This window comes from Neopsephotus bourkii, unplaced genomic scaffold (genome assembly GCF_033783945.1).
Source record: "Neopsephotus bourkii isolate Nb327-2 ecotype Australia unplaced genomic scaffold, CSIRO-AGI_Nbou_v1 NB_1760, whole genome shotgun sequence".
In the NCBI taxonomy this organism is placed as follows: Eukaryota; Metazoa; Chordata; class Aves; order Psittaciformes; family Psittacidae; genus Neopsephotus; species Neopsephotus bourkii.
Genome location: NW_026902234.1, coordinates 986,777 through 999,716, shown reverse-complemented (window position 1 = coordinate 999,716; position 12,940 = coordinate 986,777). Strand labels below are relative to the sequence as shown.

At 37.1% G+C, this 12,940-nt stretch overlaps 1 protein-coding gene across 4 annotated transcripts in view; it reads right to left on the bottom strand.

The window, feature by feature from the left end:
- HERC2 (HECT and RLD domain containing E3 ubiquitin protein ligase 2) overlaps positions 1–12,940 on the bottom strand; it is a 114,533-nt gene that overhangs the window by 16,924 nt on the left and 84,669 nt on the right. For 3 of the 4 annotated variants that reach the window (XM_061377580.1, XM_061377581.1, XM_061377582.1), the window contains 13 exons: positions 12,224–12,377; positions 11,407–11,514; positions 10,146–10,277; positions 9,437–9,595; positions 9,226–9,344; positions 8,701–8,826; positions 7,623–7,778; positions 7,362–7,477; positions 7,053–7,251; positions 5,675–5,889; positions 3,462–3,639; positions 1,609–1,770; positions 406–497 (listed from right to left, as the gene is read on the bottom strand). In XM_061377580.1, coding sequence (XP_061233564.1) covers positions 406–497; positions 1,609–1,770; positions 3,462–3,639; positions 5,675–5,889; positions 7,053–7,251; positions 7,362–7,477; positions 7,623–7,778; positions 8,701–8,826; positions 9,226–9,344; positions 9,437–9,595; positions 10,146–10,277; positions 11,407–11,514; positions 12,224–12,377 — 1,916 coding nt within the window. The remainder of the gene's footprint in view (positions 1–405; positions 498–1,608; positions 1,771–3,461; positions 3,640–5,674; positions 5,890–7,052; positions 7,252–7,361; positions 7,478–7,622; positions 7,779–8,700; positions 8,827–9,225; positions 9,345–9,436; positions 9,596–10,145; positions 10,278–11,406; positions 11,515–12,223; positions 12,378–12,940) is intronic. The other variant, XM_061377584.1, reaches the window with a different exon arrangement.

Below are 12,940 nucleotides of genomic sequence, written 5' to 3'. Positions count from 1 at the left end.
GTAGTTTAAGCTACAAAATTTGGAATGGCATAGGAAATTAAAACAACGAACTAAAATCAAGTTCTCAGACTACAGCCATCACAAGTTACACACAACTTCGATAATATACCAGAATGTTATTTATACTATAATCTTCCACCCTGCATGATACTTCATGCTTTCTCTTCTACTGACCTCCTTGGAACTTATGCATCTTGCAGTGGGGTCAGTGCCTGGAATGTCAACTCTGTTCCCCAAAACTGTAAATTTTATTACTAATCAAGACAGAGGAACTCAAAAACATTTTTGGTGGGTGTGGAGGGAAAGGGAGAGAAAATCCAAACAGTGAAGGCAGTATAACAATGATGACTATTGCTGACAAGGTTGCATCTAACACTGTCAGAATACCTAATACAAAGTACTTACCACGTATATACTGCTCCAGATTTGGTAAGAGCCACAGAAAATTGTGATCCACATTCTACTTTAACTACTCCAAGGCCTGTGAGGGAATCAATCTAGGAAAATAATATCAAATGAAATCAAAGTTAATTGAGGAGGCTATAGTTTCATACTGCACTGTCTTAAGTAAAACACAACATGTAAGTGTCTATGCATGAATTTATAAATTACGTACATGAATAGCAGAATTCTACTTCTTTCATATTTCTACTATTTACTACTTACACATTAAAAAGAAGCTCAGATTTGGTGAACTGTTGAAGATCACCTCTAGTATGTTTTGCCAACAGTTACTCAGCAACTGCCCCTCAGTAGACACAGTAAGGCTGTCTCCAAATACTCAACATTAATCATCCTTAGCTTGCATGACATCAAAGCAATTCTGCCAACACTGGGAAAATATTTAAACCTCCTGTACAATCTATTTATTCTGTGTAGGTCCTTATGCCACTTTACCATCAATTCTATGAGACTGATGATTGACAAAACATAAACAAGCTATTTTCGCTTTGTTTTACATGATAAAAACTTATTTGGGACTGGCTGTTAGACTTTGTCTATTTGGAAACAGAATGGGGACACTTGTATCCAGGTAGTAAAGTGTGATTCTGGACTAAGAATCTAAAATCCACTGTGCACAGGTATACACAGTGACACACATTTCTCTAATACAAATAATATTGACCTCCATAACAAACGCTGGAATTCAAATTAGATGGCTACATGGATTTCGTTTGTAACATATGAAGAAATTCCACATCAAACATGCATTCACATGAAAGGTTTAATATAAAATAGGATTACTTTTTAATCAATTGATTACCCCTTTCTGGAATGAAGTTATGACTTCAAAACAGTGTTATGGAAACTTTTTTTAACACATGGAAATACAAAGATTTCTTGGCAAAATCTAACATTTTGATAGGAACCAAAATTAAAATCAGAAATATTTCTCCAAAGGAAAAAAACCCTTCAAGCGCAGCTTCAACAGCCAGCACAAAATTTAAAGACTCGTCATTGCAGCCTACCAAGTTCATTCTTAACAACAATCAAAAACTCCTAATGTCTCAGGATGAATGGAAGTTTGCACATATTGGCAGATCTGTATTCAGTGTTCTCCATCAATGTCATGGCTTCTAAAACAATGAACAAATTACATTCAAATACCTTCATTGGTACTTTACAGCCATCACTGCCTCCTCTCCCAAGCTTTCCATAATCTCCATCACCCCAGGACCAGACTGTATCATCATCAGTCAGGCACAATGTCTGTGCATCTCCACTGCCACAGGCTATGTCGATCACACGGCAGCCCTGGAGAGCTTCCACCTGTGAAGAAATCCCCCATTTTTGTTAACAATGAAAGGCTTAAGTGATTTACTTTCAGAAAAGATGACAAATCCAGCTTGGAGACATGCTTCACTGGAACTTCAGGTCTGAAACATGTTGGTAACAAGCAAATAAATGCAACTCAGAGGGCTTTGCTATTTTCAACCCAGTAAAACAAAAACTAGCTATGGATCATTCTTTTTAATTAGTGAGCTAGTTAAATTTTTTTACCTAAAAAATCAGGGAAAACAATTTATACAAAACACGCAAGGTTATCAAAGACTATATTCTCTTGAAATTATTTCAGGCTCTCTGGGTGAGTGTTGTATATAGTAATGGGAAAAAAAAAATCTCATTTTCAAAAATCTCTTATTAGTTTACAGTTTTCTAGCACTTGCAGCATAATCTGAATTTAATTAACATCTTTTGAAATGCTGCCATCTAGTGATAAAGTATGGGATCTGGATTCACAAAGTAAAGGGATGGTAACCCACATACACCGCATCCTCCCAACCTTCACCACTACTTGAAACAGGTTATAGGCAGCACAATCTGTACAGTACTTCACATACTTCGACTCATTCACAGATTATCTATTTTCAAAGTAACCAAGAACATAAAGGGGAGGAAAGATGTATAAGAAAAATGGACAGACCTTGTAGTTTTGGAGGCAGGGGAACAAGAACATGCAGATACAAGTGATAAGGTCCCAAACTGGACAAAGAACGCATGAATGTATGATTATCTCACCATACATTCTCATCATACATTTAACTACTTTAACACTCACTTCTATATATGTAGGCAGCTTCAAGTACTGAAAAAACCTTAATGCTTGCATGAATAGAAATATATGCAGAGAGACTTGACTAAAAATAGCAAGCTAACCTTCAATTTGATTTAACTACAGTAATCTTACCCTTGGCTGAATTTTCAGCAAGAGAACACAGGTAACAAAACGATCTCAGATTTCAAACAGTCAGGGCAGTTGTCTTAATATTACTAACTTAAGTTTTAGTCTAGCTCACAGGAACATGACGGTTGAATTATAACTCGGCAGATAATCAGTTTACTCATTCTTCCTACATTCCATTCTGTCCTGGTTCTCAAATCTACCATTTCAGCTGTCTTCATCAGTAACTGCTTAAGTGTTTTTGGCAAATAACAATTAAATACTTCATAATTACTTAGGTTAAATTCTTACTAACTTAGTATATCGTTCAGTTAAATCCCAGTACTCATTCATGATTAATTGAGAGTACAGTAACATTGGGAAACAGTTTGCAAGTGTCTAAGTGGGTATCACTGTCATCACTGGTATTTTCCATGTGGTAAACAATTGGGGTACTCAGCTGATAAAGAGCTCGCTTGTTACTTCCAGTGCAAAGTACTCTTATGAAGGGGTAGAATTTACTCATGGAGGGGCGGGGTGTTTGATTTGGGGTTTTCCTGTAAGTCTTCTCTAAACTGAATTCCTTATAAGCTGTTTAGTAAAATCTAGTGAAGTTTTGCAGCTCTACTTTCAGTTTATTCTTCAAATCCATTCCTGTTTTCTAAAGCAACTGCTCATTTCTTACAAATACATGCTACCATTTTGCCCTTTCATTTCTTTATATGCAAAAATGCAAGAAGTTACTAATCGGAAGGTAAGAACTGGACTAAGAAAGTATAAAACTCCAAAGACTTCTTACCAGTTTAGGTTTCAGCTGGTCCTCACTGTCTCCATGGCCCAGGCGTCCGTATCTTCCCTTTCCCCATGTGAAAAGGTCTCCTGCCGCTGTAATACATGCGCTGTGTGCTCCCCCAGCAGCAATGTCAACCACTTCTATACCTCTCAGAGATTCAATTACACGAGGACGATCACAAGGGCTGAAATAAAAATACTTGCCTTGACAAAACTTTTAGAACAGACCATTCATGTTCAGAAATGTATACGGGGAGAGGGGAGAGTTAAAATAAGTACAAGAACACCTAAAATAACTGAGTATTTGCTTCTGTTTCAGTTTAATATCCTACAGATTTATGTTTAATAAGCCATGCAAAAAGTATTTTTAGAGGACTATAAAAGCTAGATATATTTTATCATACATTGAATTACAGCATTACAGGCAAGCTGAAACTACAAAACCACTTCCATTAAAATCAAGTGAAAGCTAAGCATTTACCCTGGAAAAATTTGGTATATAATTTAATATAATCAATTTAACCAATGTAATACAGATTATCAAAATTCCTAGCATGAAATGCACTGCTGCCCCCCATGGACTTCAGCATTCCTTTTTGGATCAAAACATTGCTGTCTCTAACACAACAGAACTTCTCCATTAACAGAGACAACAATGCATGTGGAAATCAGAAGCAGAATGGCAGTTCTGCTCTCTCTGAACAGCACTGAAGTTCTGTATACCTAAAAGAGAGATCCCAAAGGAAAATCACCAGACTTTAGCATCCACAGGTATGTTAGCATAGGTATATTTTAACCATCTTGAGACAGGCTAGTTTTACCCTACTGATGTGTTGTTGCAATAGTAATCCTGCTCAGTACGAGAGGAACCGCAGGTTCAGACCCCTGGTGCGTGCACTTGGCTGAGGAGCCACTGGCGCAAGGCTACCATCTGACTGAATGCCTCTAAGAATCCGCCTAGATGCTTTTGCTATTGCGTCGTTGTTGCTGTGATTGACCCAGGAGATGACAGCCTTGTACAGAATGCATGGCTAAAGCCCTTCCCGAACCTTCGTTAGCGAAGACAGGCCTTCCTCATAGGAGAAGGAAAACTCCTATCTTCAAACCCTGGCTGATGGAGCTCTTCTAGCCTTGTATGGTCTTCCATCAAAGAGAAGGACACTCTTACGAAACCTACGACCTGTGGACTTTGCTGTCACCATCCTAGATAACTAGGCCGTGCCAGTTAAACCTCAGGTTTAAAGGGTGGGGCCAGTTCTGTTCAAGCTGCACTCCACCTAAAAAAGCCACTGTGCAGGCTGGAAGGGCTCACTCTCACTTCTCTGTATGGACAGGCAAGGGCAAAACGGCAGGTGACAAGGTGCATGGGAAGCTGCAAGATCCAACACTGCATGTGGGCGGACCAGCGCATGCGTAGCTTGAGTTAGTTCAGGAGTTGTGAGTCGTGGTCAGACACTTTCTGATTGCCTCAGCACCCTTTTTTCCAACCAGATTTGCATGTCCCACATACCCTTGGTCATCGTGCTTGTAGTAAGCGTGGTTAAAGCCCTTCCCAAATCTTCGCTCGCAAAGCCAAGCCATCAATCAATCAATTTTAACAGATATGTTAGAACACAATATCCAATTACAGAAATCAGAATAACTGTTTATCTGAAAAATACTTTGTGATTCTCTCATCTAAAAATATAAATTTCCACATCACTACTTTAACACTCACTTATATATATGTATATGCTGTATATACTATATTACCTTATTAGTGTATATAAATATATAAAGGGAGAGTGTCACGAGGATGGAGCCAGGCTCTTCTCAGTGGCAAACAATGATAGGACAAGGGGCAATGGGTACAAACTGGAACACAAGAGGTTCCACTTAAACTTGAGAAGAAACTTCTTCTCAGTGAGGGTGACGGAACACTGGAACAGGCTGCCCAGGGAGGTTGTGGAATCTCCTTCTCTGGAGACATTCAAAACCCGCCTGGACACGTTCCTGTGTAACCTTATCTAGGTGTTCCTGCTAGGGCAGGGGGATTGGACTAGATGATCTTTTGAAGTCCCTTCCAATCTCTAACATACTGTGATACTGTGATACTGTAATATAGTATAATATATATACACTGCACATATATAGGCAGTACTCATATGACACTTCAAATACATAACTATAATAAGCATCCATTAATAGTTTTTAAAAACCACATTTCAAAGTGTTACTTACCTTCGATTTCCATGGCCCAGTTTACCATCTTCTGCTTCACCCCAGGAATAAACTTCTCCCTCAGAAGACAATGCCAAACAATGCTTTCCTCCTGAGTTCACAGCAACTTTCTTTATAAACACATGTTGAATGGATTCTAGTAAAGTTGGAGTAGAAACTGACTCTGTTCCTCCAATTCCAAGTCTGCCACCTGCTCCATATCCAGTGGCATACAGCTTTAAAATGAAGAATAAAATTGAAGAACACTCACTAGAGCTGTAGAGAAGAATTCTTAAGGAACATATACTAGAATACAGCTAAAGAAAAAAATGTCGCTCTCTCCTAGGAAGTAAGAAATATTTTGCAGTATTTCACACAAAAAAAAAAACAAACAAAAACCCACAAATAACAACAACAACCAAAAAAAAAATCTGTGAAAATATGGCTAGATTCAAGACCATATGAACCGTTAATGACTTAATGGGTTTTGGTTTAAAACCTAAGGCTAATCCTGTAAAAGTATGAAAAAATCATAGCACTAAGTGATAATGGCACAAAATCATCTATCACATGTAGGTCTCTTTCAAGCAGTACTAGTCTTGTTTTCTTTCTTCTGGGAACTGCACACACCTGAACACAGCTGCTTCTTCCCCTTCCATCCCATAAATGCAGTTTTAAGTACTGGTTTTCACTCTCTTTTTGTCTATCTGAAAGTAATTTCTCTCAACAGAATGATCTCAAGCAACGTCAGTAATCTGCCTTTACTCTTCTGTGAATCCTTAACAAGGACGATACTGACTCATTACAGTATCTCACAATATGAATGTAATTTAGAAAAAGCTCAAGCTAAGTTCTTGATCAAATACTTCACACAAAGCTGTGAACTATATAAAATACTTTTTCAAATTTGTGAACTTACTTTTTTTTCTCCTATACCTCCCACTAAGCCTCTGCATAGGTGCTCCTTTTCACTCAGGATTTAAGCATCTGCAAATTAGATCCTCCAATATCTAACTTAGAGGCATTTAGCCAACTGCCAACAACCTTAGATTCCAATTACACCTCTGTCCTGTCAGAGAGACATAATCACCACCACATTTTACTGTTTACCCTGGTTTATGGGACTGTGAGCACATTACTTGTATTCCAAAATCTCATCACAGTTTTGAACTGAGAATTAAAATACACATCTTGTTTCATGCATTTAATGCTATAGTACACCAAATTCCTAGACTGCACTGGTAGAGCTGGCATAGTTCCATTTCCTTGAAAAAGTAAAATAAATTAATTATAATAAATCTGTGCTATACACATCACTTTTTACTTAGACAAACATATTCTGATTGGGGATAAAATATTTCAAGGGAGACTAATAAACAACCATTTGTTGTATCCTTACTTTCCCATCAGCAGTCACTGCAAACAGAGTCTGTTCACCACCAATTAACTGCACTGGTCTAAGGGTAGCAAGGGCTTCACATGGAGTTGGGACTTTGACTTTTGCCCCTTCGATCCCGCCAAGTTGTCCTCTGTGATTATGACCCCAACCATAAATAGTTCCACTCCCTCCAGCTGAAAGTGTCCAATCATCAGGTCGTCTGCAGAAGATGCAAACCAATCAATTTTAAAAGTCATAAAAAATGCATTTTATTGTTATACAACAACAAAGTATCAGAAGACCAAACCAATGACAGCTGAAAGAAATAACCTGTTCATCCACTGGACAAGCTGCTCATCTTGTTCTCTCTTAAAGACATGATGGCACTCATGCAGAACATCCATATTTTCATTATCTGCCATTAATTCTCGAATTTTCTTTGCCACCTGTAAAATATTTTGGATTAATCAAATTATCCAAACTGCCAGTTACTCCCATCTCAGTTGGCATAAAATACTTCAAACTCAGTATATCTTTCAAATGAAACACTTTCCTGTGTTCCATGAACTATTTAAAATATTTCTTCAGTACCTCATCAAGGAAAAGGCGAGGTAATGATGTTCTTTTATCAAGAGCCACAGCAACCCTGGATGCCATACAGTATCTCCTGAACCAAGCCCATTTGTGTGTCTCTGCACAGCAAGGGAGAGTGTCCAACTCCAGATCACAAGCAAGAGCCACGAGCACCTGTAAACAATCAGAAAACATTTTAGAGGTATATCAAAAGTGTGTAACAAAAAGTAATATACATATGATGTAGCCGAACAGCTCATAGACCAGTAGAGCCTGAACACAGTCTCAAAGATGTGTAAAGTGCAAGGGGTATTAAAAGCCATTTTCGCTACAGTCATTGGTGGGGCAGCATCAAGTGTACCCACATTATCTCCTCTTCCAACCCAGAAAATTTCATCTCTGTGCCACAAAAAACATCCCTAGATTAATCAGCTTTTCTGTATCAAATACCATGTGCCGAACTTCCTTCTTACCTTGCATTTCTAAACTAAGTCTCCTGTCTAGAATTAAATAAATTTTCAACTGATTTTCAATTTGATTCAATTTCAAGTCAATGTTACTGATGAAGATTGTGAACAATGGATTACTTCTTCCCTGTATAAACCTCTACATATTTTAAGAATTTCTTTTCCATAAGACAGACAAGTCCTTTCAATTTAACTTCTACTACATAGGAGGCTTTTTCAGCCTTTTATTCTTGTTGCTCCTTTCTAGAGTTCGTCAGATTGTTTATTTTGAAGTACAGGATCCAAAACTGAATAGCCTTCCTTTAAAGACATTCTTACTTGTTCCAACTAGACATAAATAAAGCCTTCAGAATATTTAAACAAATCAGTAACACAACTGTCCTATTAGGATGACTCAGAAATCACTTCTTAAGTGTAGTTTACTGTACTTTCAAGCTGTTTTACTGACCTACCTACCTCTGCCTAGCTAGGTCCTCCTTATCTTTATTTGTATATTTGATTCTCCTTTTAGCAGTAATATTCTGATTTTGTCAGAAAACATTTATGATACAGGGCTATGTGAGCTTACCAAGTCTCACAAAAAATTCAGAAATATACTAATGAATTCTTTAATGTTTGTACCTCATTACCTTAAAGAAAGGGCTGTGGAGCAGTTGTTTGCCACCTCTCACAATGGGGTCTTCATAGTCAAACTGTCTCTGCAAAGCTTCTGGAAGACCTTTAACCAAAGCAGCTAATGCACTCCCTGTGAAACTCTAGAGAAACCACAGAACTAGAAAGTTAGTCTTACTGTATGTGGTACAAAAAGTAAATTATTTAGATGACCATGACAAAATGTTAATAATTACCCAAACTAGAGTTAGCTATGTGAAGTATCACTTCCATCCATTTCCTATTACAGAAGTATTCCTACACCACTTTTTGCCAATTCCAAAAGCACAATTGTACAGTACTGGAATTAACAATTTTATTTTTTTTTTCTAAGATGAAGTACCTTTACAGACTTGCAGACCTGTGCAAGAAGGCTATAAATTTGCCCATTTTCCACTCTGTCATCAACAGCAAAACAGTTGTTCATCAGGGCTGGTATTTTAATGCTTTTTATACATCTTAATGTGCAAAATGCAAAGAGAAGAGCACCACTGCCTTCTTACCAGAGCTCGTGTTTCTCCTTCATTATCCCCTAGAATTCGGTTGATGTTAATAGACTGGCCAAACTCTGTTGTGAGCAGTTTCTGTAGTCTCTGCAAGGCCCACATTCTGTGGCCAGCAGCTAAGGAAACATAAGCACAAAAAGATAATAATTATTTAAAATAGTCATTTTAACTTCCAAAAAAATGGACTTAATTTTAAGACCACACCTACCTAAGGCACTCAGTTGAGCACACGCTGCAAGAGAAGCTGCCAAGCGAGGAACTATACTCCTGTTGGAAGCAAAATTTAAGCGAAAATCCAACAAACACGTAACCAAATCCATTGAAGGACATGAAAGAATGCAACGATCTGAAAGAAGGTCTTTAGGGCCTGCAAGAAACAAAAAGAAAAAAGAATTAAAAAATTAAAAAGGTAGGGAAGGTTTGTCCTCAGACTGAAATAAGAATAGAACATAGGCAGGATTTAGCTGACCAAACACAGAAGGCTAGAATGCCAGTCTGCATCTCAGTTGGTGCATTCTACCTCCCTTGAAAGGGACTGGAAGAAAGAGGCACTTCCATGATATAATTCAAACTAATCCCAAGAATTTTACATTTAAAAAAACAGTAATAATAACTTCAGATTAATTGTGCCTCAAAAGTATCCTCTCTTCACTGATGAAGAGGCAAACTGGAGTGACTACAAATTATTTTTATCCCTTCCCTGTGTAAAAGTGCACCTCTCATGACTTTGTTGAAAACATTTCCTAAGTATGAATGAAAATATTTTCTTAGTATGAATAACAATGTCTTCTTAACAGGAATGACAATGAACTCTAAAACTCTGGCATGTAAATAACATGCCATAAATACAAGTGTAAAAAACAGACAAGTAAATGTACTTTCTTGTCCTTCTGTAAACATTATATATGCTATCTTACCTGCAGCTGGCATGATAGGGTAAACAGTGAACCGCCATCCCCATCCATTCACAGAGCCATCGCTGATGAACTTCCACTTCAGTTCATCCCCTGGAATTCGCAGTTCACTAGACCAATCTGACCACTCACGACCTGTTACAGTAGGTATTATGAACATGTTCATCTATATTGTCTGAGCCAATATGCAAGCCACTCACCAACACCAACTCCCCTTCATGATTATAAACACATTCAAGGAAAAAAGCTACCTAAATCATATGAATGTAACTACAATGATTATCATAACTTAAGTCTTAGAACAGTTCAGTTAGCACTGCTAACGGATAGTACTTTAATACCAGTCAAAAGACAATTATGAGATCTTAATAAAATCCACTGTCCTATTTTCAAATTACCTTTTCATATTACAAAACCATGTAACATCATATGCATTAAGCTTTACAGCTTTTTCTAACCAGGAATCCAGTCCGGAATACCTCAAATCCAGAGATAAGTATTTCAATAATGAAACAATGTGCACTTGAAACAGTCTGGGGAAAAACGGCCAACAGTAAGAGGCCACACCCTAACTGCTAAGAAATGTTAAGCACAAGCAGTAACTACTGAGACCCCTGCATATGTTGTCATCTACAGGTAGGCTCAGTGTAAAATCTGATGAAATTAAAAATATTCCTCTAAAACCTACTGCAAATTTATAGTACTTAAAAATGAAAACAGAGAAAACCAGATAAAAGATGTGAAGATTTCATGTAGTGTCACGTACACAGGCCAGAGTAGAAAACAGAAAGAGAAAGCCTAGCTATTATTTTGGGCATTTGACAGCAGAAGAGCTTTTGTCTTGACTGTATGAAAGCCTAAAATTCTGTCAGCACTACTTGAAAATGAAAAAACTCTAACAAAAGAAGTATCCTTTTCAAATCGTGTTCCAATTTGTTAAAATATACTTTGATTATACAGAAATTCACACATGTTGGCAGGGGTGTTAAACACCAACTTTTTATACTGTAACTTCTCTTAGGAAGAGCAGGACAACATGCTCTTCTCAGAGATTCTCTGTATTCAAAGACACAAGATCACTCTTGCATGTCTGTGCCTAGATCCTACATCTTGTTCAAAACACAGTATCAATTTATGTAGTCTTCCCTGGTTTTTTTACTGGCATATCCCTCACAATAAGTTGGTCACAGACAGTGATACATATTATTCAGCATTTAACAGTAAATCACACAAGACATTTTTGAAAAGCACTAGTTCTCATAACCTGATCGGACAGAAACAACTCTGTTGACACCATCCATTATGGTGAGTGGATCATGACGCCGCTCTGTAGAACACTGGCGATCAAATTCTACCCTCAGTCCCTCAGCACCTAAACAGCAACAAAGAGTTTACACATTGCTACAGAGCAATCAATACCACAACAAATGCAGTATTTTAGAAATCCACATGAAATCACAATTGTTTGGAAGCCATAGCAGTCATTAATAAAAGTAACTTCCTTTGGTTTAATGACATTATTTGTCTGTAATTTCTTCTCTTTAAGAAGCTTTTATATCATAGCAAGCTCACATGAGCAGGGGCTAGCAGTAAGAAGACTATATTCGGAACATTCCAAACTAAATTTGCAACAGACAAAAAATGTCTATTTACAGTTAAGGCAAACAGCTCTTTGTTGCCCATACCTTCTGATAAGTATTAGGTAACATACTGAGAGAAGCACTAAGTGAAAAGACAGCGTTAAAACAAAAAAGTATTTCCCAAACACTCAAGACTAGAAGGTAGGTGTTCAATTACTGACCCTGAAAAAGACCCAGTCCTTCTCAGCTTTGTAACTAAACAGAAGATAGCAATGATAAAAAGCCACAGGCACAGGCGGTTAACCTAAACATGCATATTTCACAGGATCAAGATGTTTGTTTAGTATGCAAGTGAAATTTAAGAAATACTTTTTACAGTGACAGGATACATAACATGGCTTTAAAAGTTCAAGGCACATTTTAACAAGCAAAGGAAAAAAATTATGCGTGCAGGCTTGAAATGAATTAAATTTTACTAATATAACTTTAAGAATTATATACCAGGTATTTTAACTGTGCCACTAGAAGATGTATCATCAGTATATGGATGGCTGCTTTCTACCACAACTGGCTGAGAAGAGAGGCGACCACTTTGTGAATCAGTTGCTACATCTTCGAGTTCAGTAACACACAGCTCCAGCAACATATCAGCAACCTAAGGAACAAAAACCATACACTTTATGAAAAGCTTGATTAGTCCAAGAAATCTAAGTCAACTACCATTCTTCACAATTTTTAAATAAATAAATAAATCCCTTGTTTTCAAAATTCTAATTCATAAGCCATCATATTCATTTAAAAATACTATTTTTGGTGGTCAAAGATAGAAAAACTCCTAAAACTAAAAGCAAAACTATGTAACTTTCCAGTAAGTAAATAACAACACAAAAAATTGTTTCCCCTTACAGAGAAAAACAAACTGTAAAATCTGAACTGCAAAGCATAGCCAAAGCAACTAATGAAAGGTGTAAATATTTAACACCATTTGCATTTAAAATGCAAAACACACGTTAGAGAGAAAATTCTAATAGTACTCATTTTTAAAGAGCCACTTCAAATAAAAATTCTGACTCTTAAAAAAAAAAAAAAAGAAGCAGACAAACAAACCACAAAGACAAAATTATTCAGCTACTGAATTCTAGAAGCAAAACACCAAGATTACGGCCCAGCACAAGCAATCCAGGAGGTTCCTCGATTGTGTGGAAGACAACTTCCTTC